Here is a 27,079-nt window from a genome sequence, read left to right on the forward strand (position 1 = left end):
GTCCAATTGTAATGGTCAGACAGTTTAAAATTATGCTAAATGCAACATTTATTTGTGCCTCAACAAAAACAACTGATGAAAAGTGGCTTTAACGAGCCTCGAACCTCTCTTTTGTAATGTAATACATTTTTCTACTTGTTTAAGTACAGTACTTTTGGATCTAGACAATGTAAAATGTAATGTAGACAAGAAAAAAATGCTATGTCCCTTCATTGCGCTCTATTGAATACAATTAAAGTTTTGCAAAAATGATGGTGGATTTTGGGTAGGACTGAGGCTTTACTTAATTTGGGTACTGTTATTATTAATTGCATTTCCAATTTTAATCGGATACATTTAACCAAATCACATGGAAATAATAGGAGTCCAACACAAACTCAGAACAAACACATTCAATAAAATACATTCCTCACAAAAAAATTGAATTCACATAACTTGTAAAGGTCTTTGAAAAACAAACAAAAAAAGCTATGATGGCCAGTCCCTCCCACCCCCTCCAGCCCGCCCTGACAGCACTTGGTAGCTCCTTCAGCCAGAGACTGTTACACCCGCGCTGCAAGAAGGAGAGATACCGACGCTCGTTCCTACCGACTGCTGTCAGGCTGATGAATAAAAAATAACAATCATAATAATAATAATAATAATTAAATTATGTGAAGGAAAATTGTAAATAGTACTGCGATTTATCCATTTTGTGTTCATATTGCATTTAATTGAAAGATGTTTGTTGTTTTTTTCTCTTTCTTCTTTCTACATACATTCTTGCTGCTGGAGGCTATAAATTTCCCCAGTGTGGGACGAATAAAGGATATCTTATCTTAAATAACTATTTCTCAAGGTGGCTCTTCAAAGAGCAGCAAGGGGATTTGTCATTTATAATTTTGGTCCAGTACCAAATTTCGACACTAGTTGAAGTAGAGAGCAAAAAGTGTGAAATTGTTGCAGTACCAAATTTTGACACGAGCTGCAGTAGAGAGCAAAAAGTGTGAAGTTGGTGCAGTACTGAATTTCGACAGAAGCTGCAGTAGAGAGCAAAAAGGGTGTGAATTCCCGGCGAAAAATTCTCAACATGGACCCATTCTGGGGACCTTTGGGGAAAAGCACAGGGTACCCGTTTTGGACACTTTGGAGTTGATTTAGAGGGTGTCAAAGTGAGGACCGGCCAAAATGTCCTCACTTCGTCAAAATGTCCTCACTCCGTTGGTTAAAAACTCACGCCGGTCCTCACAATGTAGTGAGTACAAGAACACACACACGCACACATGCACACACTCTCTCTAAGAACTTGTTTTAGCTTACTCCAGATAAGATTGTCAGTTGTATGCTCCCTAAATGTAACAGCAGGTGTGATAAGTGGTGACAGACACTCAAACAAACTTGAGTGAGTTCATAAAAACAAACCTTCCAAACATGGATCTCCATTTCTCATTATCTATTGTACGCTAACAGTTTTTCTGCTACTTGTTTAAAGAGGCACACAAAAATGGCACTCTAATTTCCACAACCTTAGTGTAAGGTAGGCGCCTACACCAACAGAGATCCCATTCTATTCATTCAATTATGTAGAGGTGATTTCCTTGCTTCAGAGGATTCCGAGAACATATTCTGTTGAATACAGACCCCGGATCAGAATTCTGGTTGGGTTTATTTTTGTAGCTTTTTTTTTTTAAACACAAAGATTACTGTATATAAAAACGATGCGATACATCGCCTATGATCGCATGCTGATAGGCAGCTAAAGCCGCACGGAAAAATGCTAGTGACCTTGCAGAGCTACTGTGGAAAGCAGGTAACATCATAACAGGCTTATGAGCACCCCACCATTGTATTCTCTGCCTCAATTGGATTTTCGGCCGATATTGACATGCTTTTGAGTGTGATCATAATGTTTGTCCTGCTCGGCAGTTGTTATTACAGTGAATCGTCACTCGGTCTCTTTGTATTCCCCCCCACCCTGAATGTCCTTTTTTCTCCCTTTCACTTTCAATCTTTTTGGCTGATCCTCTCTCCTCTTTTTTATTGCATGTTTCATATATAATCCTCTTTCTTTATTGCCTATTTATTTTCCCTCATCTTTACCATCTGTGTCTTCTCTTGACCCCCCTCCCCCCACCCCCAATAGGGACTCTTTGGAACCTCTCCTCCTACGAACCCTTGAAGATGGTCATCATAAACCATGGTCTCCAAACAATGACCAATGAGGTCATCATCCCACACTCCGGGTGGGAGCATGAACCAAACGAGGACTCGAAGCCACGTGATGCAGAATGGACCACCGTCTTCAAAAACACTTCCGGGTGCTTGAGGTAGAGTCACCCATTCACTCAAGAATGAAACAAACATTGCTTTGAGGTTTTGTTGATTTACATTTCTGCTGTTTTGGACATTAAGTCAAACGTTGATTCAAATTTGCTCACCAGTAGACACATTTAAAGGCATTTGGGTTATGGGGGATAGAAAGCTGTGGTTCGTATCCTGCTTTTGTTTGTCAGTCCACAGAAGGATTACAAACTGAGCCTTGAAACAATTCCTGGCACCACCTGAGCCTTCCACCTTAGATTTAGATTCCCCCACTTCACATAGCGTGTCACTGCAACCCAGGTGGCGCCGCAGCTGCCAACACATCCAACGTGAATTATTGTTTATCTGCTGAAGCAAGTGTACTGGTAATCACCAATCCTTACTCACTCCTCATCTTCTCAAGTCTTTTATCCCCGACATTGTATCATTGTATTTCATATGGCAAATTTTACATTTTACATGTACATGTAGTGAACTCGGGCGGCCCGGTAGTCCAGTGGTTAGCACGTGGGCTTCACAGTGCAGAGGTACCGGGTTCGATTCCAGCTCTGGCCTCCCTGTGTGGAGTTTGCATGTTCTCCCCGGGCCTGCGTGGGTTTTCTCCGGGTGCTTCGGTTTCCTCCCATATTCCAAAAATATGCATGGCAGGCTGATTGAACACTCTAAATTGTCCCTAGGTGTGAGTGTGAGCGTGGATGGTTGTTCATCTATGTGTGCCCTGCGATTGGCTGGCAACCGATTCAGGGTGTCCCCCGCCTACTGCCCGGAGACGGCTGGGATGGGCTCCAGCACCCCCCGCGACCCTAGTGAGGATCAAGCGGTACGGAAGATGAATGAATGAATGTAGTGAACTCTTTTTTATTTTGCCATGCCAGATGTAACGGGTGAATGACACTCTACACATATGCGCAAATAATTTAGAAAAACACAATAGGTATCACAATTTGTCATGAGTCCATGTGATATGATGTGTTGTCATATGTTCATATTATATGGATTTATTCTATATGGTCACTGGCAATGAAGTTGGTCACACAGCTGACTTTCACACAGCCAGACAGAACGCGGGGTTTGATGTGTGGATGTGAGTGTAACTGTTTGTCTGTCTTCATGTACCCTGCCACTGACTGGCGGGTTGGAACTTGTCATTTGACCACAATCATCTCTGACTGTTAACATAAAAAAAATAATGAATAAATATCAAGAGATGGATTATAGACATCACTGACATTGCAGTGGCTGAAGCGTGAAACGTCCGTGGGTTCAATTCCAAGTCTCTGACAACGTGAATGTAAGTGTTATGTCTCTTAAAACCTCTTGCGATTAACTCAGGAGTTGTCAAACCCATATTTGTCATGGGCCACATTTTAGTTACCATTTCCATTGACGCACCATTATGACTGAAATCATATCAAGAAGTCAGGAATAACGGTTTATTCTAACTATTAACTATTACTAATAACTATTGTCTAAGTTGCTTTAATGAGGGGTTTCATAACAAGATAATGCTTACTGGGCCTTGATTTTGACACCAAGTGCATTAATTGTTGACCAGTCAAGGATCTAGTCTGCCTTTCGCCGGAAATCCACTTCCTGTAACTTTGAATAGGATAAGCGGTTGGATGAATGGGAGAGTTATATGTTGTTTTCTTTTCTTTTCTTTAAATATATAAACAAGTAACAGAAAATATTGCAATAGAAAGCAAACAAAAATCTACAAAACCACATTCAAAAGAATATTTTACCCTCTCTGCCTCCTTGTATGCTTGCACGCTGTTATCATTATTCGTCTTCAAATTGAAACTTTCGAGCGACCATCTCAAAGCCACTTTGTGTGTAGATGTGGGTGTCGGTTCGTGTGTGTCTGTTTGGATTATAATGCCTCCTGCCTGACCGTGCTTGCCAAACTTACAACATACAGGCAGTCAGAAAGTACCTCACTGACTCTCCTCTCAAAGACACACTTGATCCCCCCCCCACCCCCTCGCGCACACACAAATCAATCAATCAATCACTAAAACATCTTGCTGTTCTTGAGAACCAAAAGAGAATCAATGAAAGTTCTCAGATGTAGTTTGAAAAAGTTACACCAAAAGCATTGCTGTTTTTACTTCATTTAACATGAGTTACGACCTCTGCCTTTTTCACATATGTGCATTTGTCAGCTTCTCTACAAACACAAGCACTCGTTACCCCTACCCCATATGTTAGCGCTGGCAGAAAACACACAGTCTTCCTGTCAATCTCCCTCGCCCGACAATTAATGCAGGCAGTGCTGCTGAGAAAATGGCTCCATGGTAACTGCAAGCAAGCCTGCAGTTTCCTAGACGCCGAGTTAGTGCCTTGGGAAGAAGTGCTGATGCCAGAGGGAAATTGTTTACTCACACCACATCAGAGACGTCACACGGTTCCTTTTGACAGAAATTTTCATTGTGTTAAAAAGCATCCTCCATTGATGTGTTTGATGTCCCGTCTAACTGCAAAGATCGAACGATCATGTTCCATATCTTCTTTTTTTCTTGGCAGACTGTTTGTAAGATTTGGAAGTGAGTGTTATTTGGAAATTGTTGTTTGTTCATTTAGATTTTATGAGGATGAGAGGGACACACATTCCATCTCTGTTCCAGTTCATGTCATAGATGTTTGGGGTGAAGGGTATTAGGGTCATTAGCTACATCTACTGAGATTCAATACAAGACATTTATAAAACAACATTTACAGACAAGTGTACTGTACCGTGTCCTGATTGACGGAAGAGATATACAGTATGTTCATTTGAACAATGGCGATGTATGATTCGTATTGTGACAGCAGCATGCCGTAGTAGTTGGCTTGTCTGCATCCTTGTGCGAAGTCTACATGTTGCTTCCATGATTTTTTTTCACCCCCATTCCTCTGACTTGCTCTCACATTGCAGAAACATGCTTGGTAGGTTAAATAAAGATTTTAAATCAGTGGTGTGAGTCATTTTTGTCACGGGCTTCGTTGAAGTTATGGTTTCCCTCTGAAGGCTGTTATGACTGTGAAAGAATATACATTTAATCACCTCCTAATATTATTACATCAATGGTTCACAATAAAAGTGATCGTTAACTACTGTTGAAATCAGATGTCACGAATTTATTCAACTATTTTTCAAGTTACCGTCATAACGTAACAAGAAAAAGCTAGCAATATCTCAACCATTGTACATATTTCAAATAATAGTTTGGCATTTTGGTAGACATTTTAGCGAACATCATGAAAGTTGACATGCCTTGATTTGCTTTTGTGGGCCACATAAAATAATGCGGCAGGGCGGATCTGGCGCCCGCTCTTTGCCTCTAAACCAGGGGTGTCAAACTCATGTTTGTCGCGGGCCACATTGTAGTTACGTTTTCCCTTGGAAGGCCGTTATGAATTTTGGGAAACCAGATAAATGTTTAATCCCCTCCACATATTACATACACAGCGCACAACAAATTGATGAATAACTAGATTTAAAATCAGAAGTCAAGATTAATGACTGTTATTGTGGATTTCATCTGACAATTTGAAATTTTGGTTCAGACTTTAGCAAGCATTATAAAACTTGACATGCTTGATTTGATTTCACGGGCCACATAAAATGATGTGGCGTGCCAGATCTGGCCCCTGGGCCTTGACTTTGACACCTGTGCTCTAAGTTGTCTATAGATGTGAATGTGGGTGGATGGATGGATTGATATTCACATGGTGTTTTTAGCTTGTGGGGAACTATACTCCACAATATTTAACTCCTAATGCACTTAAAATGATTTGTAATCACCTTAGTGACTCATCCAACATCTATTGCCAAACAGGAGTAATGGAATTGACCAACAGTGGCACATTGCTGTTTGAAATACCTTCCGACCTTGCTAGAGCTGTAGCATCCAATATAAATACAATATTTGCCGTCCTACCTTTAGGTAGAATTGATGCGGCAATTTACAGTTGCTGTTTTTCACAGTAACGTGACACCAAGACAGTGACAAATGAGCTTTCCATTTGCAGTGAACAGTAAAAATGTTGATATAAGCTCACAACCTGCTCTGAGTTGGTGAAAAGAATTAAAAGCCTGTGTCTATCCATCCACAGCTGCACTGCACCATCTGCCTCGTTTTGCAGGGAATGCTGAAACATAAAATATATTACAACAAAAAAGCTTTGATAAAACCTACATTTAACAATTTCCTATGTTGAGTGCACCTTACTCTAAGTCAAAATAACTGAAAATGTGGGATTAGTTTCATAATAATTGTGAATGTCCAACCATATTCTACTGCTAAAATCAGTAATCTTGGGTATCCAAGTTCTGATGTAACCCAATCAGAACCTACATATTACACCTCCAGGTCACCTCTCCATGGGACCGCAGCTATCTGCTTTCTTAAATGACAGATGCACGATCCATAATCCTTCCAGGGAAGACAACTGTCTCCCCAAAAGACTGCTAAAAATGGAACAGCTGGCCGTAAAACTCAGTCTGTCTGCTCCCAAACACACGCCTGTCAAATAAATCCAAGGTGCGTGCTCCTCGGATTCATTTACAGGAGTACTCGAGACCATTGTCTGACAGCTGAACACTGCTAAAACCACTTCATTGAACACATTGGCGGACATGCTCATAAACTGGCCAACTCATCACGGTCAACAGTAACAGATGATGTGGCTGTGATTTGGATTTTAGGTGTTTAGGATTGAGGAGATGTTGAATTCTGTACTGTGTATGCGCTATATATACACTGCTGCTCTCTCTCTATCTGTTGTACTCACTAAATGTTTATATTGAACCCAAAGTCACGTGCAGTGGCGTTGGCTGTGATGTGCACTGCTGCTTGCTGTTGCAATACTGCCTCTTTTCTAGGATTTAACCGGGTTTGTCTAACGGGATTATGCATCTTGGATGCTCTCGTAAGTGAAATCACATGTGGGAGCTCAAGCAATCGTTTAACCTTTCGCCATGCCTTTCCTTTTATAGTCAGTTAGGAAACAACATCTCCGGATATGACAAGGGTGGAAATTCTCTTTGTACTGTCAGTTTCCCTCTTCGACTGATGACAAAGACTTGTTTGAAATGCCTTGTACAAGAGATCAAACTCTGCCATTGATTCATTGTCATCCAGCCTAATAAACACTTGAGCTGAGATATGTGAGAAATAGTCTCCAGTCGTGATATTAGGTTGACCATCGTCTTTTGGAAAGAAATAAATCACATTCATAATCCCTCAAGGGGGAATCAGACTTCCACTCTGCTGATATATATTTTTGTGCGTTGTGCACCACACACACAACAAGCTCACGCAGATGCAAGCATGCAAGGATTCATGGTGAAAGAGGACACAACCAGTGCTGCGCCACATAAGTCGGAGGATGGGCAAGGCGCCTTACTAAACGGTGCCACCGGATCTGTTGCAACCACTCATCTAGTTTGGGGGTCACTGCCCCGAGTGCTACGACCACCACAGGCACGACTGTCACCTTTACCTTCCAGGCTCTCTCCAGCTCCTCTCTGAGCCCTTGGTATTTCTCGAGTATCTCGTGTTCCTTCTTTCTGATGTTTCCATCACTTGGGACCGCTACATCCACTACAACAGCTTTCCTCTGCCCTTTATCTATGATCACGATATCTGGTTGGTTCGCCATTACCATCTTGTCAGTCTGGATCTGGAAGTCCCACAGGATCTTCGCTCTATTATTCTCCACCACCTTCGGAGGTGTTTCCCATTTTCACCTTGGGGTTTCCAGTCCATACTCCGCACAGATGTTTCGGTAGACTATGCCAGCCACCTGGTTATGGCATTCCATGTAGGCTTTCCCTGCCAGCATCTTACACCCTGCAGTTATGTGTTGGATCGTCTCAGGTGCCTCTTTACGCAACCTAAACCTTCAGTCTTGTCTGGTGTGGTATATCTGGGCCTCAATGGCTCTGGTGCTCAGGGCCTGCTCCTGTAGGTTCTGCTCCTGTGCAGCCAGGATGAGTGCCTCTGTGCTATCCCTCAGGCCAGCCCTCTCTAGCTACTGATAGGACTTCTTGAGATCAGCCACTTCGGTTATGGTCCGGTGCTACTTCCCGTGTAGGGGCTTGTCCTCCCATGATGGTCCCTCTTCCAGCTCCTCATCCTCTGTTCCCCATTGTCTGAGACATTCTCTGAGTACGTCATCCGTTGGAGCCTTCTCCTTGATGTAATCATGGAGCATGGATGTTTCTCCCTGGACAGTCCCTCTCACACTTACTAGTCCACGGCCTCCTTCATTTCGGCTTGCGTACAGTCTCAGGGTGCTGGATTTGGGATGGAACGCTCCATGCATGGTTAGGAGCTTTCGGCTCTTAACGTCCGCGGTCTGAATCTCTTCCTTTGGCCACCTTATTATTCCTGCAGGCTATCTGATCACTGGCAGGGAATAGCTGTTTATTGCCCGGGTCTTATTCTTGCCATTGAGCTGGCTTCTTAGGACTTGCCTCACTCGCCGGAGGTATTTGGCCGTAGCAGCTTTCCTTGTTGCCAGTTCGAGGTTGCCATTGGCTTGTGGTATACCGAGGTACTTGTAGCTGTCCTCAATGTCTGCTATTGTTCCTTCAGGGAGTGAGACCCCTTTAGTGCGGACTACCTTTCCTCTCTTAGTTACCATCCGACTACATTTCTCAAGCCCGAATATATATATATATATACACACACACACACACACAATAAAGATGCATGCACGTGAAAAGAAGTGTTTTGTGGCAGGACTGATCAATCACCTTACAACATACACTCTCAGTAGTTAGGGTGCTTTATTTGCGATAAAGAATTTGTGTGCAAATTGAGTTCATGTTGGATTTAGGTCTTTTATTTGACAACAAACTCCCAGGAAGTATTATTACACAGCTTTATTGCAATACTGTACTATTGTTTTGAAATTCACAGCAGAGTGACTGCAATCAATTCTTATGTTGTGTGCCACTTGCTAAATTTCAATGAATGTGTGTGTCTTCCTCAGAAACGTGAGCTCAGACGGGGCTGAGGCACGGCGCAGACTAAGGGAGTGTGACGGATTAGTGGATGCCCTGCTGCATGCTCTCCAATCAGCTGTAGGGAAGAAGGCTATGGATAATAAGGTTGTACATCACCTGACTACTACTCATTTAGAGTTAGGTTGATCTTAGCAGATGCACTTAGACTAACGATGTTACGTTGATTATTTGCCACCTCTCTCCTAGTCTGTGGAAAACTGTGTCTGTATTATGCGGAACCTGTCCTACCATGTCCACAAAGAGGTACCGGGGGCCGAAAGGTTTCAGGACCCATCAGCGCCACAGGCCCCTGGCTCTGCAGGGCCACAGAGGAAGAAAAAGGATGATGCTGGCTGCTTTGGAGGGAAAAAGGCCAAAGGTGAGGAAGAGAGAGAGTTTGAACCTCATGGATTAGTCACCTCTGCTTTTGAAGTGTTTTTTAAAAACATTTTTACTTGTCTTTTTATTTTAACCACTTATCATTGGATCACATCACAAGCAAACATAAAAGTAAACAGCTGTTTATGTTAAAAGGAACACGCATTTTGTGGGATGAGGAGCCCAAATGCAGTATGTTTGTTGCACACATGCCTATTCCACTATTGACTCTAGTTTGGTAGATGAGACGAATAAAGACTTTTCAATGACAAGGAAGAAATACAACATGCTGGCAATTGTACCATTTAGTCTTTGAACAAACAACCTGACGACTCGGTAGCTTGCGGTGGAACTGTACACAGCCACAAGAGCCTGGCCCCTCCTCCCGTGACCACGCAGGTCACACACTGTGTGGGATGGCATTCCACTCTATAGCCAACCAATAGTTTTTGCAAGTCAGCACCAATAGCACGGCCAAGCTGATCCCGCAAGTATGCAGTTGGGATGCAGTCGGGTTGAGGTTAAGAGTATTGGCAGACGGCTCTTTTAAACGCTGCTTTTCAGAGGCGGGTTGTTGAAAAATCTCATCTCAATGTCTCCCTGCAGCTCAATCATGCTATCCCCGTCAAACGACATGACTGTCTCCAATTAGCATGGTATTTTCCCTGTCTTCTCCGCACTTACGTATATGATCCACCTTCCGTCACCAGTCAGGTTCCAGGGCAGGTGATGCTGATACTAGAAGCTTAAAAAAAAAGAACCCATGATAAATTGCGCATAAGCCGTGTGGCATAGGCATAGTGTAGATGAAAATCCATGAAATTAGATGATGCCTGGAATGCCCAGGGGGTAATTTATGGCCCGCCATTCATTTTTAAGCAGCCCGCGACATCTACTGAAAATGACTTTGCGACTCATGTTACGACAAATAGTTCCTGCGTCTACTCTAAATATAGAGATGGGATACATAATTTGCTTTATAGAAAGCTTTTCAAGCCGCACATATATAAACGATACGATATTTATCTTGGTGTGCTAGATAAAGTGAAAAAACAAAAATTCAAAGTGGCCCTTGCATCCTTTGATTTTTCCCGACGTGGCCCTCAGAGGAAAAAGTTTGGACACCCCTGTTGTAATGCTTATACTCTGTTGTGCTGCTCATCCCACAAATGCACCGTCCTTCCAAATAGAGCATCATGTAAAAGGGAAATTTCCAAGAGTCCTAAATTTGTTGGCAAGAAACATTGTTACCACAGAAAAATAATCATCCAATGATGATCCCCAGCTTAATGCTGTTAAATAACTGAAATGTCTTCTTTTCACGCTCCTGTTCTCCTGTCCTTGCACTTGCATCACAGACTGGACGCTTGTTTCCACTCTAGAATTTCTTACAAATTGATCTCTATTGATCTCTCTCATCCTTTTTTTGCCATGTACATTTAAGAGGTTGTCGGCTATGTCACAGTATTTCTGTTGACAGGAGTGATTTCGGTCAGAATGATTTCAAGATAAGTTCTTGTCAGCCTGCTATGTGAGGAGCATGTGGGCATTATTAGGAGCATTGTTGGCTCCTTGTCAGATATTCTATTCAGATGTGTTGTAAGCAACATCTCCGCCTGTGCTCTCCTGAGCTCTTAGCAACGCAACACCGCTCTCTCTCCCTGTTGTACATGGCAGTCATTAATCAGACGGCCAATGAAGGGTGACTGCACGCTGGTGACGCCCACTATCTGACGACTCTTTGGAGAAATCTCTCCATTTGTGGGTGTGAGAAACGCAGACTTTGCATGTATACACTCTTGGAAAGAAACCAATTATCCACATGAACACTTTGCTGTGTTAGAGGGCGCATTAAATAATGAGTTGTGTGTAGCTGCTGCTAGGTGTTCCTTCCAAGAGCAACATTAACACAAAGCCATAAAGAAGCACCGAGCAATGCCGTTAAGTGACACGGTCGGCGAAATTGTTGGCAATTTGTTGCCTTAAGTAGGCCTCGTAATGCCTCCTCTTCAGTTTAGCGTCGCATTCCGCAGAAATTAAACTATACCATGATGATCATCACTGGCGGAAGAGTTGTAACTTTGATTTGTTAACGAGCAGGCTGAGATTTTGATCACATCTGTTTTTTTTTCTTTCAACACAGTGAATTTAATGGACCATGTTTATGAATGCTGACAGCTTGCACTATTGTTTTTTTCTCTCTTGCCAATCTGATTGAAGAAATGAATTCAATAACAATGTAGAAGTGTGTTTTGTTTGACAGTTTCTGTATCTTTCCCCTCAAAAAAGTACTTTGTTTTTTTTTTCTCTTGCCACTTCTTTACCCTCTTTTGTGAGTGCCTTTAAGTGTCACTCACACCGTTATTTTCATAAAATGATTTCTGTTCTTTTTACGCAGCCCTTTGACATGTGAGCATGGCTTTTTCACCATGCCCCTTTTCTCTTTTCTGTGCTTTGTCTTTTTTTGGCTGCTGCTTCCTTGGCTAACTGTAGAGGAATGGTTTAATCAAGGTGAGTGCACCATATACCCTTCTTCTCTTTGTCATCCTCATCCAACCCATTCTCCCCTCTCTCATTCCCGAGAATGTAGTTAGAAGAGACGTGTTGCACTTGCAAAACCAGAAATTTTTCTACCCATTTCACATGGATTCTTGCATTTCTTCACTAGTATTTTGTTTTTATACCACACCCATCCGACTAGCTCCTTTTGGATATATTTGGTGAGTGACTGTGAGGTTGTAGCGTTTCCTTCATCCAGTGACTCAATCAGAAAACTACAGATAGTTTTAATAAAAACGTAATAAGTCATACTGAAAGCTGCTATGGAGGTTTTTCTTATATTAGGACTCCCTTCATTCAATTTTTGTTACAATTTATGCTCTAAGTTTCCAAAGCTCATAAATTACAGTTGGACCCGACATTGTAATATTTATGTAACAGATGACCCAGGCGGGACATAAACCTACATATAACTGCCCTGGATGCTAATGTCTGCTCCATTAGGCTACTTGGCCTCTTATTCCAACAATAGAACCATCTTTTATACACAAAACAGATTTGACTCAGCATTCAGACTCCAGTGACAAATAATTCTTTTCATGAACGAAAGTATCAACTTTGGCTCAAATCCACAGGATATGAATTTGAAGGTAGGCAAGGAAAGGCAGCACAGCAGTGAGTTGTTACTCCTACGCATCTATATGTAGCAATTGTACCTTTGAAAAAAAATGCTCTAATTCATTTGGCTAGAACATTTCGAAAAATGAGAGAAGCATCTCTGTTATGCAAGGATTACCTTTTATTGGGTCAGCCAGGGCAAGGGTTGATTTTATTGTTCAAAGTTAATTGCATTGTTATATCAACTTTGCAACACGCTAAAACCATCCGACTTCTTCTCCAATTCACGACTCGTGACAAAGTTCATTTGTGCACGTCACCCATCTTATTTTGTAATGATTGCTGCAGCCAGTGTGTTGTTTAATTAATGTGGTGATACCCTTTATAGAAACGGAGCTCATGATAACTACCACCGTGGCTACTTAAAATAAAAAGAATGACACAGTATAGGACAGGAAGTCAGGGAAGTTGCGGTGACTTAGTGTCGTATTATGAAATAAAGCACCTGTAAACTCACCCAAAAGAAGGAAGACGTTGCAACTAGTTTTTGGAGAGATGCTAGTCTATAATACATCCAGCCTCACATTGAGGGACCCTTTAGAAAGATACAGTATCTCTATGCATGCCTGCATGGGTGTGGCCTGGTTCACTGTGTGACATGCATAATATAAATATGGCAGTGTCATTGTTTTTTAGTTTTTTTTGTCTAGAGGAAGTGTCAGTCAAAGTGTAAGAAAAAGAAAAACACTTGAAATTGATGACTTGTATAGGAATTAGCCAGTTAACCTGCGGCTATTGGTGCAAGTGAACTTTAGTGGTCGGCTCTAAAGCGTGGAATTTGTTGCCTCATCGTGGTCCAAACGACGTCTTAAACTCAAGGATTCCATTGCATCTCTGTATATAGCATCCTCGTCTCGAAAGGCGATGGTCGACGCGTAGGGGGGGATTAGGTCCTGTACTGGACGCATGAGCGCGAGTGGCTGAAGAGCCCTATTCTTGAGTGGCATTCCCGCTGGCATTTCACGCATGTGAATGTTGAGGATGGTGGGGTGGTGCGTGGAGCAGCTGCGCGGCACTTTCTCGCTGCCCGCTTCTGTGAAGCCCGGTCCTGCTCCTCCGCCGCAGCCTCGGCAACCCCTATGCGGATGGTGTTGCGCCAGGTGGCTCGGTCTGCTGCTGCACTCTCCCATCTGTTGGGATCCACCCGGACCGCCTTTAGGTCACGTTTGTAAGTGTCCTTGTAGCGCAGCAGGGGCCGGCCCACACTCCGGTGTCCCTCAAGCAGCTCGCCATAGAGGATTTCCCGCGGCAGCCGGTGGGGTTCCATGCGGAAGGTATGGCCGATCCAGCGGAGCCTCCTCTTCATCAAGGTGCATTGGATGCTTAGGAGGCCGGCTTGTTGGAGGACCGCGGTGTTTGGAATCCGGTCCTGCCACCTGATGCGCAGCAGCCGCCGTAGGGCACGTAGATGAAAGGTGTTGAGTCGCCGTTCCTGCCTAGCGTAGGTGGTCCATGACTCACTGCCGTAGAGTAAGGTGGAGAGGACGCAGGCCTCGTACACCATAACCTTGGTTTTTGCACTGAGAAGGCTGTTTTCCCAGACGCGTTTCGACAGCTTCGCCATCACACCGGCAGCCTTGGCGATCCTCGAGCTGATCTCGGCGTCGAGTGTTGTTGCACATGTGACGGTTGAGCCTAGATAGGTGAAGGAGTCGACATTTTGCAGCGGCGTGTCCTCGATGGTGATAGAGGGGGCAACGGTGGTTCCCTGGGCTAGTATATTTGTCTTCTTTAGGCTGATCGTGAGTCCGAAGTCCCTGCACGCACGCGAGAGTCTGTTCACCAAGTGCTGGAGTCCTGCCTCACTATGGGAAGTGAGGGCAGCATCGTCTGCAAACAGTAGTTCTCTTACCAGGATGTTGTAGGTTTTAGACTTGGCGCGCAGTCTTGCCATGTTAAAGAGGCTACCATCTTGCCATGTGCGGAGGTATACCCCCTCTTCGCAGTCGGAGAAGGCATACTGGAGGAGGATGGAAAAGAAGATTCCAAATAGGGTTGGTGCAAGGACGCACCCCTGCTTCACTCCACTGCTGACTGGGAATGGCTGGGAGGTAGCGCCGTTGAAGCGGACTGTGCTTTGCATGTCTTGATGGAAGGAGCGGATAACGGTGAGCAGTTTTGGTGGACAGCCTATCTTCTCCAGTATTTGAAATAGCCCGCTCTGGCTGACCAGGTCGAACGCTTTGGTCAGGTCAACGAAGGCAATGAACAGAGGTCTTTGCTGCTCGCGGCACTTCTCTTGAAGCTGGCGGAGGGAGAATATCATGTCCACTGTGGATCTTTTAGCCCTGAAGCCACACTGCGATTCGGGGTAGACTCGTGAGGCGAGGCGCTGAAGCCGTTTCAGGGCGACGCTGGCGAACACCTCCCCAACGGTGCTGAGCAGAGAGATACCCCGATAGTTGTTACAGTCGCTGCGGTCCCCCTTGTTCTTGTAGAGGGTGACAATGGAGGCATCCCTCATGTCTTGGGGGATGTGGCCCTTTTCCCAGCAGAGGCTCAGAAGCTGGTGCAGCGGTTGCAGGAGCGTGTGTTTCCCATGCCGCAGTACCTCAGGGGGGATGCCATCCTGGCCTGGTGCTTTGCCATTGTTTAGAGCGTCGATTGCTTTCGCAAGCTCGTCAGGCGAGGGTGCGCTGTCCAGTTCCTCCATGAGGGGAAGGTCAGGCAGGGAGTCAAGGGCTGCTCCTGCGACGGTGTTTTGAGTTGCATATAGCTCTAGGTAGTGCTGGACCCACCTGTCCATTTGCCTGCTTTGGTCTTGGATCGTGTGACCGGTCTTGGACTTGAGAGGGGCGGTTTTGTTGCATGATGGACCCGTTGCCGTTTTGATCCCCTCATACATGCTCCTGGTCCTGCCCTGGTCAGCAGCTGACTGGATCACCATGCAGAGGTCCTGCCAGTATTTGTTAGCACAACGGCGGGCTGACCGCTGGGCTTTATTCCTGGCAGCACGGAGGGTGTCTCGGGTGTTGGGGCTGGGTTGTTCTTGTGCTCAAGCATTGCCTTTCTCTTGGCTCCTGTTGCAGGCTCCATTTCTACCCAGTGCGCCTCGAACCAGTCTGCGTTTTTCCGCACTCTCTTCCCAAAGGCGAGCATTGCGGAGTCGTAGATGGCGTTTCTGAGCTGGTCCCAGAGACGGATGGGGTCTTCTGTGGTGTTGTCATATTTCTCTTTCAGCTTATCTCTGAATGTAGTGGAGAAGCAGTTCACCTTTTCCGGGTCGGCAGTGCCACAGGTGTTTATGCGCGGCTTGCACTTGGTCTTGGCGTGGTGGATTCTGCGAGGCTGCAGCCTCACCTTACTGGCGATTAGGGCGTGGTCGGTGTCGCAGTCTGCGCTGTGGTAGCTCCTCGTGTGGAGGATGGCGTTCAGGCTGGATCTTCTTGTAATTGCTAGGTCCAGCTGGTGCCAATGGTGGGATCTAGGGTGCCTCCAGGACACCTTGTGGCGGTCATTGCCTGCGAAGAAGGTGTTGGTGATACAGAGGCTGTGGTGGCAGCACAGCTCGAGGAGGCGTTGGCCATTCTCGTTCAGTCGGCCAACTCCATGTGGGCCGAGGCAAGAGGGCCAAGCCTGCCAATCGGCCCCCACACGTGCGTTGAAGTCGTCGAGAATCAGGAGGAGTTCGGTCTTGGGGATACGTCTCACTTCATTTTCGAGAGTTTCGTAGAACTCATCCTTGGCTTCTGGGGAGGACGTCAGGGTGGGGGCGTAGGCTGAGATGATGTTGGCATACCCTGCTGTGGTCTTCATGCGCAGGGAGAGGAGACGTGACGTGCCGCCGGTCGGTGTTTCCACTGCGTGGAGCAGGGAGTTCCTCACTGCGAAGCCCACGCCATGCTGCCGCGGTTCCTTCTGCGGCCGACCCTCCCAGAAGAAGGTGTAGTTTTCTTCCCTGAGGGAGCCGCTGTCTGGCAGGCGTGTCTCCTGGGGGCAGGCGACATCGATGTTCAAGCGGGCCAGTTCCTTCCCAATGATGGCGGTCTTTCTTAGGTCAGTGATCTGAGTCGGGTCGGGGGACATTCCGGGGCACATAGACTGACTTTCCAGCTTGCTATGCGAAGTGCTGGGGCCTTCTTTCTCTTGCGTGTTTTGCCTGGTGCATGGAGGCACTCGCTTTCCGGGTTTCCCCTGCTCTCTACGCACCCAGTAGAGCAGGCGAGTGTGACGGGCTAGCACCCTATTGACCGGGGGCTGCCCAGTTTGGGGCGGGCGGTAGCTAGCCAATGGAGTGCGATGACTCCTCCCACCGTCGGACGAGGCCCCTGGCGCTCCGGCTCCACGCCAATTGGCCGGAGCTCTAATGAACCGGTAACTGCCTCTTCCCGTGGTTGCTTTACGAAGTCTTGCGACTTCGGTGGAGACCACTCTCCAGTGCACGTCGAAGGCTTGGGCGGGGGATATGGAGACACTGAGTTGCCCAGGCTGTAGTGTCCCCCTCTCGGCGTCACCGATCGGAGCCCAAGGGAGAGGATGAACCAATACACTTGCTGCAGGAGTTGCCAGGGTCGCTGACTGCGTGTCTGACCCTGCCTGTCGGGGCTCCACTCCGGGTACACTGGTAGGGTGTACCACCGTAGCCAATGCCTAAGAGGCAGACCCTGCGAGGCAGCAGGGGGATTTGGATTCAGAGTTGCCTTCTCCTAGCCTTTGTCTAAAGAGACCCAACCTACAAGGCAGCAGGGTTTTACAGGGTGAGGTTGTTAACCTCACGCCCAACCCCCAACCTGGAGGACCAGTTGGATGCAGTTTAACGTCATACCCAGGACTCTGCATCTCTGTAACAAGAAGAATTACCACACATCCAAGTCTTTGGATGTGACCCTCGACTCTTTTGCAACAACTAACATAGAAATATTCCAAAACTATACTAGAGTAGGGATTCTTCAGATTGTTCTCTCATGGCAAATCATGCATGGTGGCAACTCTGAAATTGTGTGCCACTGTCGACGTTTGCCGCTAAAAATAAACTAAATCTTAATGAATTTAGGCCATGGCCCTTGGCAAAACAATAATAAAGTCATAACTATGATATTCCTGGACTACTTGAATTTGTTTCCTGAGCAGAAGTGGGAGATTAGTCCCGAGGTAGAGCTATATCACTTCTTCCTTCCCTGAGCCCTCGTGGCCGGAAACAGGGACTAATGATGTGGTTTGTTATGTAGATCTCCATCCTGTCTCGTGGCCATTATCAGCTGGAATCACCGCACCCTTTGCATTTCCTCACATCCTTACATTAGTGAAGGTGTTTCCCTCTCAGGAAATCCGACTCATTATCATCGTTGAGATGTGTATCCAAATCAACATTTTATCATTATGGCTAACAGCCAGTGCTGTAAGACCGCACCAAACCTTTCAAGTTTTCTTCATACTTGACATCCTATCATTTTTTAAGCTGCTTGATTGTCTCCTAGAAGTAGTTTTGTGAGTTATCTAACCAAACTACTCAATGCTCTAAATGCAATCAGAGCAGAATTCAAATGGAAACATGACATGCTCGACAACATTACGATTCCGACAGACAGCAAAAACACGGAAAACACACACATGTTATTTAAAAAGAAATGTAATGCTCTATAATGCAACATAATTCGGCCACACCTCTAAAGTAGAGCTCCAGAACATGAATTTGAAACAACTTGACAGCACATAGCTCAACCCCATCAAACAGCATTAGGATAAACTAGAACAGAGATAGCGAACCCTGAACCTACCGTCTAACACCAGTGACCTATGACCTCTCACGTTTTTTCTGAATCATGTTATTGATCTCATCCAGTAAATCGAGCTGTTATAGAAGCAAATAGGAACCCCATACAGGGAGCAAATGATTTATACTTTCTCTTATATCTGTATTAAGACAATTTATTTCCACTCAAAAATGTAGCATTTTTTAAATATCATCCTTTTCCTCAAATAAAATGTGTCTCCGCAGAATCTTTTGAGGACTAAACATATGTTCCAACATACAGTCAAACCTCGGTTTTCGTCCATAATCCGTTCCAGAAGGCTGTTCGAAAACCGAAGCCATGCTCTTTAAAAAAAAATAAAACTTTTATTGAACACGTCTGCTCACAATAGAAAGCGACACTTCCTGGTCTATCTGAGGAAGCGTCATTTCCTCTTGTAAGGAAGTAGAAAGGAGTCAAGTGGTGCATTCAAGTGCGCCCATTTTTTAAGCGAACCGAAATATGTTCGTCATCCAAGGCATAAAAAAACCAAAACATTTTTGGTCGAAAACCTAATTGGTTGAGAACCGAGATGCAGAAGTTTGACTGTACACACACACACACACACACACATATATATATATATATATATATATATATATATATATATATATATATATATATATATATATATATGAAGGATATAAAGTAATGGACTGAAGCCATGTGAACCATGTTCTTTCGATTAGCGCATTTCTGCAATGCATGTAGTGTATGCAGTGTACGTCAGATCCAATTCTTACAGTTATGTAATTCAAATTTCTCATCTGATTTAATGGTAATGTAAAGGGGTTAATTGTATTCTGGTTTACATACGCGGGTAGTTTTTATTTCTCTCTTGTATCCGATTAAAAAGATTAAAGTGATCTGACAACACTTAAACTATTTTTCTCAGTCAGTGACCTTGCGCCTTGTGCTCTCTCCTCCATCCAGGTAGAAAAAATGGTGAGAATGACAAAAACTACGACACACTGGATCTTCCGAAGCGTACTGAGCCGACAAGAGGTAGGCGCTTCACCATTGAGCGAAACGTGCCGAAACAAAATCAAATACGAGTTGATCTGAAGCAGATCACAAGTCAATTCTGCGGCACAAATTATTGGAGTTCAGTCACGTGCATGTGAACAAGCACATGGTGGTTTGCATCGCAATGGCAGCGATTCTCTGACTGCCAATGTTATGGTGGTTCCAAATCTTGATTTCAGTGCAGATGGTGTGGCTTCAGTTCCATCTCCTTTTTCTCTGTGCCCTGCGATTGAATGTTCACCAGGTCGGGGTATAGCTCGCCTTTTCCTTGAAGGCAGCTGGGATATGCTGCACCTCCCTGTCACCCTTCGATTATAGAAAATGGATGGTTGGCAGGGTATTTTTGTTCAAACTTGACAATAATAAGGAGACTGCAAATAATACAAAATCAGTGCCATCACATCTTGAGCAGTACTAAAATATTAAACAGTATATTTACTTTTGATCGGCTTCACGTTCCATTCCAAGTAATTTCAAAGCACATTATCAGACAGCCACCACTGCTATAAATAAAGTACAAATTGAAGCCAATGTGCCAAGGGTAAATAGTAGTTTTGTTCTCTTTTCAAGAGTTAAACGCACTGTGATGCCTTTGTACTATTGACACAACAAGATCCTTTGCGTTATCTCATTTTTGCTCACTCTGCAGCGATTTGGTTGGTGTGCCCCAGCAATCGCATGTTGCGTAGTGTCTGCATGTCTTGTCCATTCGGATTGAGGATTGGGTACAAAGGTGACATTTGTACAGTCATGTGTGAGTACTTTATTTGGACTTCCAGTACAACATAGATCAACTACATCAATGTCTAGTGATAGAAACTCAAGTAATTACCACATGAGCATTAAACACAGCATTAAAAGCAGGTTGTTCCTTTTTCACCTGCACTGATTTTCAGTTCAACTCACTCATTTGCAAGGTTCTATTTGAGTCAAGCTCATGACTGAGAACAAGACTAAGTCAACAGTCTACTGTATTCCAAAATGTCATCCGCCATGTACATATAAAGAAATCTCATTCCATTTCATCGCCAACAAAGGCACAATGCGATGTTAATGAGCCTGCGTTCATGCAGCTCGGTTCAAGTGACACAATTCAGATAGTTCCGTTCTCAAGACGCACAATTTGCATATGCTTCATGGCAGCAAAGGAGACGAAGCATGGAATCGGATGTTCTCAGATTGTAATCCGGCACCATCAAAACGTAGCTGAAATCTGATGCGTCAATACGGACAGATCGCCATCAATGCAAGCCGACGTCAATGAAATACCCCAAATGATGATGGACACACAACCGTCTCAACAACAGCGTAAATGACAGCTATGGCACAGTAGGGGGTGTATTGATCATTAAAGAAGGAAATTAATTGCCAATGGCAGTACTTGTTTAAAGCAGCGGAAGTTTTGTGAATGGAAATATTGGCATACAGGTTATGTGTCATTTAAAATGTACATGGAAACAGAAAGTCAAAAGAAATCGGATATAGGCATTCCATTGGAATTGGGCCTGTGGATCGAAAGTGTAAATGTCGTCTGAGTACCCCTTAAAGATTTGCTTTTATAAAGGTAAATCTGATTTTTCCCTTTGGTACTCACTATAGTGTCAGAGAGTGGGCAGGGAGACTGAGAGCCGCCTAATTCAATGCAGAGGTTTGAAGAGATATAGCAGATTTCGTGCCTTGATTTGATCTTGTACCGTGAAATCAATGGCCAGGGTCATTCTGGCAGTGCAAAATGTTTATTTTTCTTCTGTGACTGGGCATGATATTATTACAAATCCAGTTGAAGAATTGAAAGAGTTAAATGGTTATTTATGTTTGCCATTGGATTCCAGAAGAACATGAACACATTAAGTTGTTTTGGAGCAAGCAAATTGTTATCTACCCTTACGTTTTTGTTTTTGTTTTTAATTTGTTCTTTTTGACTGCATGCTCATGCAGGTGGGTTATTTTTGGTTAATGGTATTGTGGTGAATGTTCTTTGGAAAGTGACACTTAAGCTTTGAGAGGGGACAGATGAAGAGAAATGGAGAGAAATTAGAGAACAGTGAAAGAACACACTCTTTATACAATACAGAACAAGAGCAGTATAACCAAGGTGTTTGACATAACGAGATCTGTCTATATTATGTGGCCTGGGAATGGAGTTACACTTCAATAGGAGTTACAATTTGACTCATTTGGTTTAATCAACATAAATATAGTATTTGCTCTGTTGCGGCGATATTTAATATCTTCCTCCATCATGGACACTGCTTTTCTATAAGGACACTTATTGGTGCTCCTTTATTATGTTGGATCAGAACAGAGACAGAGCCCGAAAAAAAGATTACAAGAGAAGCAAACATTAAAAAGCATTTTGGAGCCTTGGTGAGTGCAGACACCGCTGAAATGAGGAAAGGATTTTTTTTTCCCGATGCAGTTAATTGAAACCTCAGCTAAATCTTGAGGCTGGAGGGCGGTTAGTAGAGGGAGGAGGAGGTGGAGGAAGGAGAGCTGAGGAGTGTGCTGCCTTGAATAGGATTTTTTCCCCCATACAGCTACTGTTTTTTCATCCTTTTATGTAACACAATAATCAACATTTCTCTTTTACGTGGCACATCTGTCTGTATGTTAACATCCACACATAATGCAAATGTTAGTCTAAGAGGGAAAAACAGAGGAGTACCTTGGGGTCTTCATACGTGGCAATGGATGCACACGCAGATGAGGCCGCTAATTTGGTTCTCTTGAAAAGCCATTCTCACTGCGTGCAATACAGCGCGCTGCAAATGAGAGCCTAACGAGTCAAAGCCGTCACTGCATACAGAGTAGACTAGTGGTAAATTTTCAGAAGGCTGTTGTCGCTTTCCTCCTCCAATTACAAGTAGTTTGATTGTGTTAAGGCTGTCGCTATCAAATAATTTTGGAATCAACTATTCCATCAATTAATTGAATCACCCGGTGCGATTTTAATTTGCATTTAAGTGTACTACCCAACCTTTTTTTTCCGAGTTACTGTTTATTCCCCATTCATCATTAAAAAAAAAAAAACAATTAAACCGATTCAATTGTCAGTTCAGTCGTTTTGGATGATCAGTCTGCTTTTATGAAGAAATCAGAGAATAATTACTGTTTACGGTCTGAAATCTGAGGATTTGGCCAAGTCAAACCATGAATCGAAACAAATACTCAATTATTAAAATAGTTGTCAATTAACTTGATAGTGGATTAGTTGTTGATTAATCAATTTCTTTTGACAGCTCTTCGTTTTATATTTTAGTGTATTTTTACACTGTACATGTTCGGATGTTCTTTTTCCATACAAACCCCCCCAAAAAACAAAAAACAACAAGAACAAAACATACTATACCAGAGTGAACCAGACAACACTGGTTGTGTTTGCGATTGAGCGAATGTGGAAACATTACCATTCACAATCTCTCTCAAATGTTTGGCTTCTCACCATTTTGTGCCTCTCAGATTATGCGACTGTTTTAAAAAGAGCTTCAGCAGCCAGGATTGAGCATCGATGCTGCAATGCCGCTAAAAGTGATGTGATGAGTTTTCTCTCTCCAATTCCGTTCAGTCATCGAAGCAATTAGGTATTATGTTAGTAAGGCCGCCGCCTGTTTTCCTTCTTGCTTTTTCCCTTTCCCCTTGGCAACGTTTTCCATTGTTCTGCCAAAAATCACACATTGTATTTTGAGAATTTCTTATTTTGTTTTGTTTTCTTCAATTGACAACAGCTGTGTAATGCGTCTCACTGCTTTGTCTTGCAAGACAAGAGTGTTTAATTTGTGAAGAGGTCTTAGCGCTGACAAACAGTTCTGTATCGTATTGCATAACCCTCTTTGTTATAATCCCACAGGAGATCTTTATTTGTGGAATAATGAACGCAGACTCCTGTGCTGCAGCGTTGATGAGCTCTCTGTTGCACTGAAAAGTGTGAGGCTTGATTGAATTAAGAAAACGTGAGCCATGCTTCTATTGTTCCATTTCGCTGTGCATATTTCACTAAAAGGCGCACTGACATGAATCTGATTCTTCTGAACAAAATCACCGCTCCTCTCCCACCCCGAGGCATGATGAACGTCCTGGTGCAGTGAGACCATTTGTTCAGGAAGATCCTTTTTTTTTTGTTCTTTTTCCAAGATAAAGCATTTTTTGCGCCTTTAAATGCCAAGCCTCCAGAGTGGTACAATTATAGCGCATGGGAAGAAAACTACTACATCTGCAGTTCATGTCATTTAAAAAAATATATTGTAAATGATAGATTGCGCGCTCCAAATTCCAAGGAGCAGTCTCACATACCGTCGCTTCTCTGTTTTTGTGGGTAGAATTTCACACCAAGACTGAAAATGCTGACGTTGGATCTTTCAGATGTATCGGTTGCTGCAGTAAACCTCTCACTCTCTTGTTCAGACTAAATACATCAGTTATGCACCAGAGATGCCTCCCCAAAATTCACCCCTTCTGCCTCACTTCCTCCTTTTGTCACAGTTCATACAAAGGTGAGACTTAATTACTGTGACAGCCGCATGAACGCTCCATGACTGGACATATGGATCAAAAAACACATGCACACAAGTTTAAAAAAAAGACAAACGAATCGTATTCTCATAATGTACAGGAAAACAGGGAACATGCATTTTTTTAATTGTTTGATCCATCGACAGGGTAACTGTTCATTGATTGTCCCCATTGAGCAACATATTACCATCTGGTGTGATTCCGAAAAGCCGCACACTCGCAACATGTCTGTCACATTCTTCGCTCTATTTTTGGTAATGCCACCACATAAAAAAAAAAAAGCTTCATGGCTAATACGTTATACATTGTTCGCATTCTCCGAACCCTAACCCGTGCCACGCGGGTTTCCTCACTGGCAGTCATGAAAAATAGTGATAATGAGGCCAAAAGAAGTTTAAAAAAATCATGCATTTTAAACTAGACTACTGTTGCAATGTGGGTGCACAAAACATTTTTAGTGGAATGAAATCATTGCAGCTTTATATGTGGTGATACATGTAGCATTCATTTACATAGGCTTAGAAAAAGGGTCATTATCGTACATCGCTATGGTGATGCATAAATTTCACTGTGCATATTGCAGTAATCAAGTTCCCCAATTGTTCTCAACCCTCAATTGTCTGTCCTTGTTATTGAAGGAATCCACAGGAGTTTACATTGTTAGGTTCCCAAGGGGGAGTAACTGTGTCATACTGAGTTACCGGTAATTCTGAGTTTTTCTCACAACACAGTCATGAATTTATAAACCAACAAGCATTATGATGAAATTCGGGTTGCTATAGAATAGTTTAGATCACCAAACTCCAGAGATGGGAGTAAGTCGCATACAGTATGTGCAAGTGATGAGTTTCAAGTCACAATTTGACTACACACATTTTATGACACGATTTGACAATAAAGTTGTATTCAATTCAATTCATTTCAATTCAACAACCTTCAAGCCTCAAGTCACTGTAACCAAAAAACAATCAAACAAACAAAAAAAACATGAAGCAAGTCATGCCAAGTCATTACTTGGTTCAAGTCGTATAAGTCATGTCTTGAAATCTTGCTCAGTCAGAACATACAGTATGTTGTTAAATAGAGGGCGGAGGGGCATGACTATGCAAACGGAAACGCCACATTCAAAATGAATGGTAGGGCCAGTTTTTTCAAACCATCTCATCCATAATTTTGTGACTTTGATGGATTTAAATGTTCACAACCACATATTTTTTGACTGGTCCCAAACAAGTGTTTGCATCCCAAGCTAAACTGATGTTACTTTAACTTTTGGGCTGCTGTAAGGACGAATTAAGTTGTAGCTGGTGTATCTTCATTCCGTTAGGTGCAATCTATACTATCCTATTTTTGCCAACATCATTGGCAAAATAATCCCTTCATTCAAATGAATGATCCTCAGAGTTGCTTCCATTGCTGTTAGCCTTTAGGTCGTCACTCCACACCAACAGGTGACGCTGACTGAGTTGGCAGGAATTAAAACAAACTTTTTCATGAGTGATTGCTTTTCTTCGTAAAATGGCAGAGAGAAATTCTGTGATGAATAAAGTATGTTGCTCACATTTTGGTAGACAATACGCACTGCAAAGGTTGTGGGTTTTCTGGTCTTTCAGTTCTATGTCTGTTGGTTGTCACTTAAAAATGATGATTCTTTGTCAACCAGTCAATTGACTTGAATATGTCCGGGCAAAAGACTTACTCTATATCGGTGCTCACAATTTTTGTTCATTGAGACAAGAAAAAAATAATCTTTACAGAAACGAACCAGTACTTGGTCGAATCAGGTTGCTCAGATCAGAAAGACAGAAAACATGCACATTTTTAAGAAGTTGTAGTTTTGTGTGAAGGAAGTGAGCAGGGAGCAAAGAAACATGAAATGTTTTTTTTCCAAAACAGTCAAAACCTGTCACGTTCTGTCCGAAGCGATAGCTATCGCTTCGTGCAGAACAAATGAAATAAAGGTTGGATCCCCGGAGAACAGACAACGAAAAAATCTTGTCAACGAAAAAGTGTCTTTAATGACAAAAAGAACAGAAAGAGCCCGACAGGGAAAAACGGTAACACAAAACGCTGGTCAAATAAGGACCAGGAAATAACAAGAAGGGTACTCTAACAGAAAACGCTCGCGGAAAACAACACGACGCGAGGAGGACCTGAATTTGGCGGAAATAAGAGCAATACAAAATCTAGGAGCAAAACGCGAATAACGGCCGTAAGGCAAAAAGGCAACTGGTCAATTGACAATAGCGAGATCGAGCGCGGGAGCAATATGGCACGGCATGGAATTCTCCGGCAGTGAGATGACTGCCGGAGTCGCTTAATAAAGGCAGGTGATCAGCCCGAAATTAACAACAGGTGTGCAGTCGGGGAAAAGAAAGCCCGCCCCCTGCAGGCAGGCACGGAACGTGACAGTACCCCCCCCTCAACGGACGCCTCCCGGCGGACCTCCCGGTTTGGAAGGGTGAGCGGTGTGGAAGTCGCGCAGAAGGGACGGGTCAAGGATCCAGGAGCGAGGCACCCACTGCCGCTCCTCAGGCCCGTAGCCCTCCCAATCGACCAGGTATTGGAAGCCCTTGCCCCTGCGCCGAGAGTCCAGGATGGCACGAACCGTGTACACCGGGTCACCGTCGACGACCCGCGGAGGGGGCGGCGGCGTGGGAGGAGGAGCCAAGTCACTGGAAGAGACGGGTTTGAGAAGGGAGACGTGGAAGACGGGATGGACCTTCATGGTAGGAGGTAGACGGAGCCTGACAGCAGCCGGGTTGATGACGGCCTCAACCTCGAAGGGACCAGTGAATCGAGGACCCAGTTTCGCCGAGGAGCCGGCCAGGCGAAGGTCTCGAGTAGCCAGCCATACCTTCTGCCCCACCAGATAGGAGGGGGCCGGGCGCCGACGACGATCCGCGATTTGACGATTCCGGGACGCCGTGCGGGACAATGCCGCCCGGGCCTCCCTCCA

General features: G+C 44.0%; 1 protein-coding gene across 10 annotated transcripts in view; it reads left to right on the forward strand.

Annotated features, from left to right (window-relative positions):
- Window positions 1–27,079, forward strand: part of arvcfb (ARVCF delta catenin family member b) — a 220,626-nt gene that overhangs the window by 168,270 nt on the left and 25,277 nt on the right. For 8 of the 10 annotated variants that reach the window (XM_052066958.1, XM_052066963.1, XM_052066957.1 and 5 more), the window contains 5 exons: window positions 2,123–2,306; window positions 9,286–9,403; window positions 9,506–9,677; window positions 12,170–12,187; window positions 19,519–19,590. In XM_052066958.1, coding sequence (XP_051922918.1) covers window positions 2,123–2,306; window positions 9,286–9,403; window positions 9,506–9,677; window positions 12,170–12,187; window positions 19,519–19,590 — 564 coding nt within the window. The remainder of the gene's footprint in view (window positions 1–2,122; window positions 2,307–9,285; window positions 9,404–9,505; window positions 9,678–12,169; window positions 12,188–19,518; window positions 19,591–27,079) is intronic. The other 2 variants (XM_052066959.1, XM_052066960.1) reach the window with 2 other exon arrangements.

Source organism: Hippocampus zosterae, chromosome 6 (genome assembly GCF_025434085.1).
Source record: "Hippocampus zosterae strain Florida chromosome 6, ASM2543408v3, whole genome shotgun sequence".
NCBI lineage: Eukaryota > Metazoa > Chordata > Actinopteri > Syngnathiformes > Syngnathidae > Hippocampus > Hippocampus zosterae.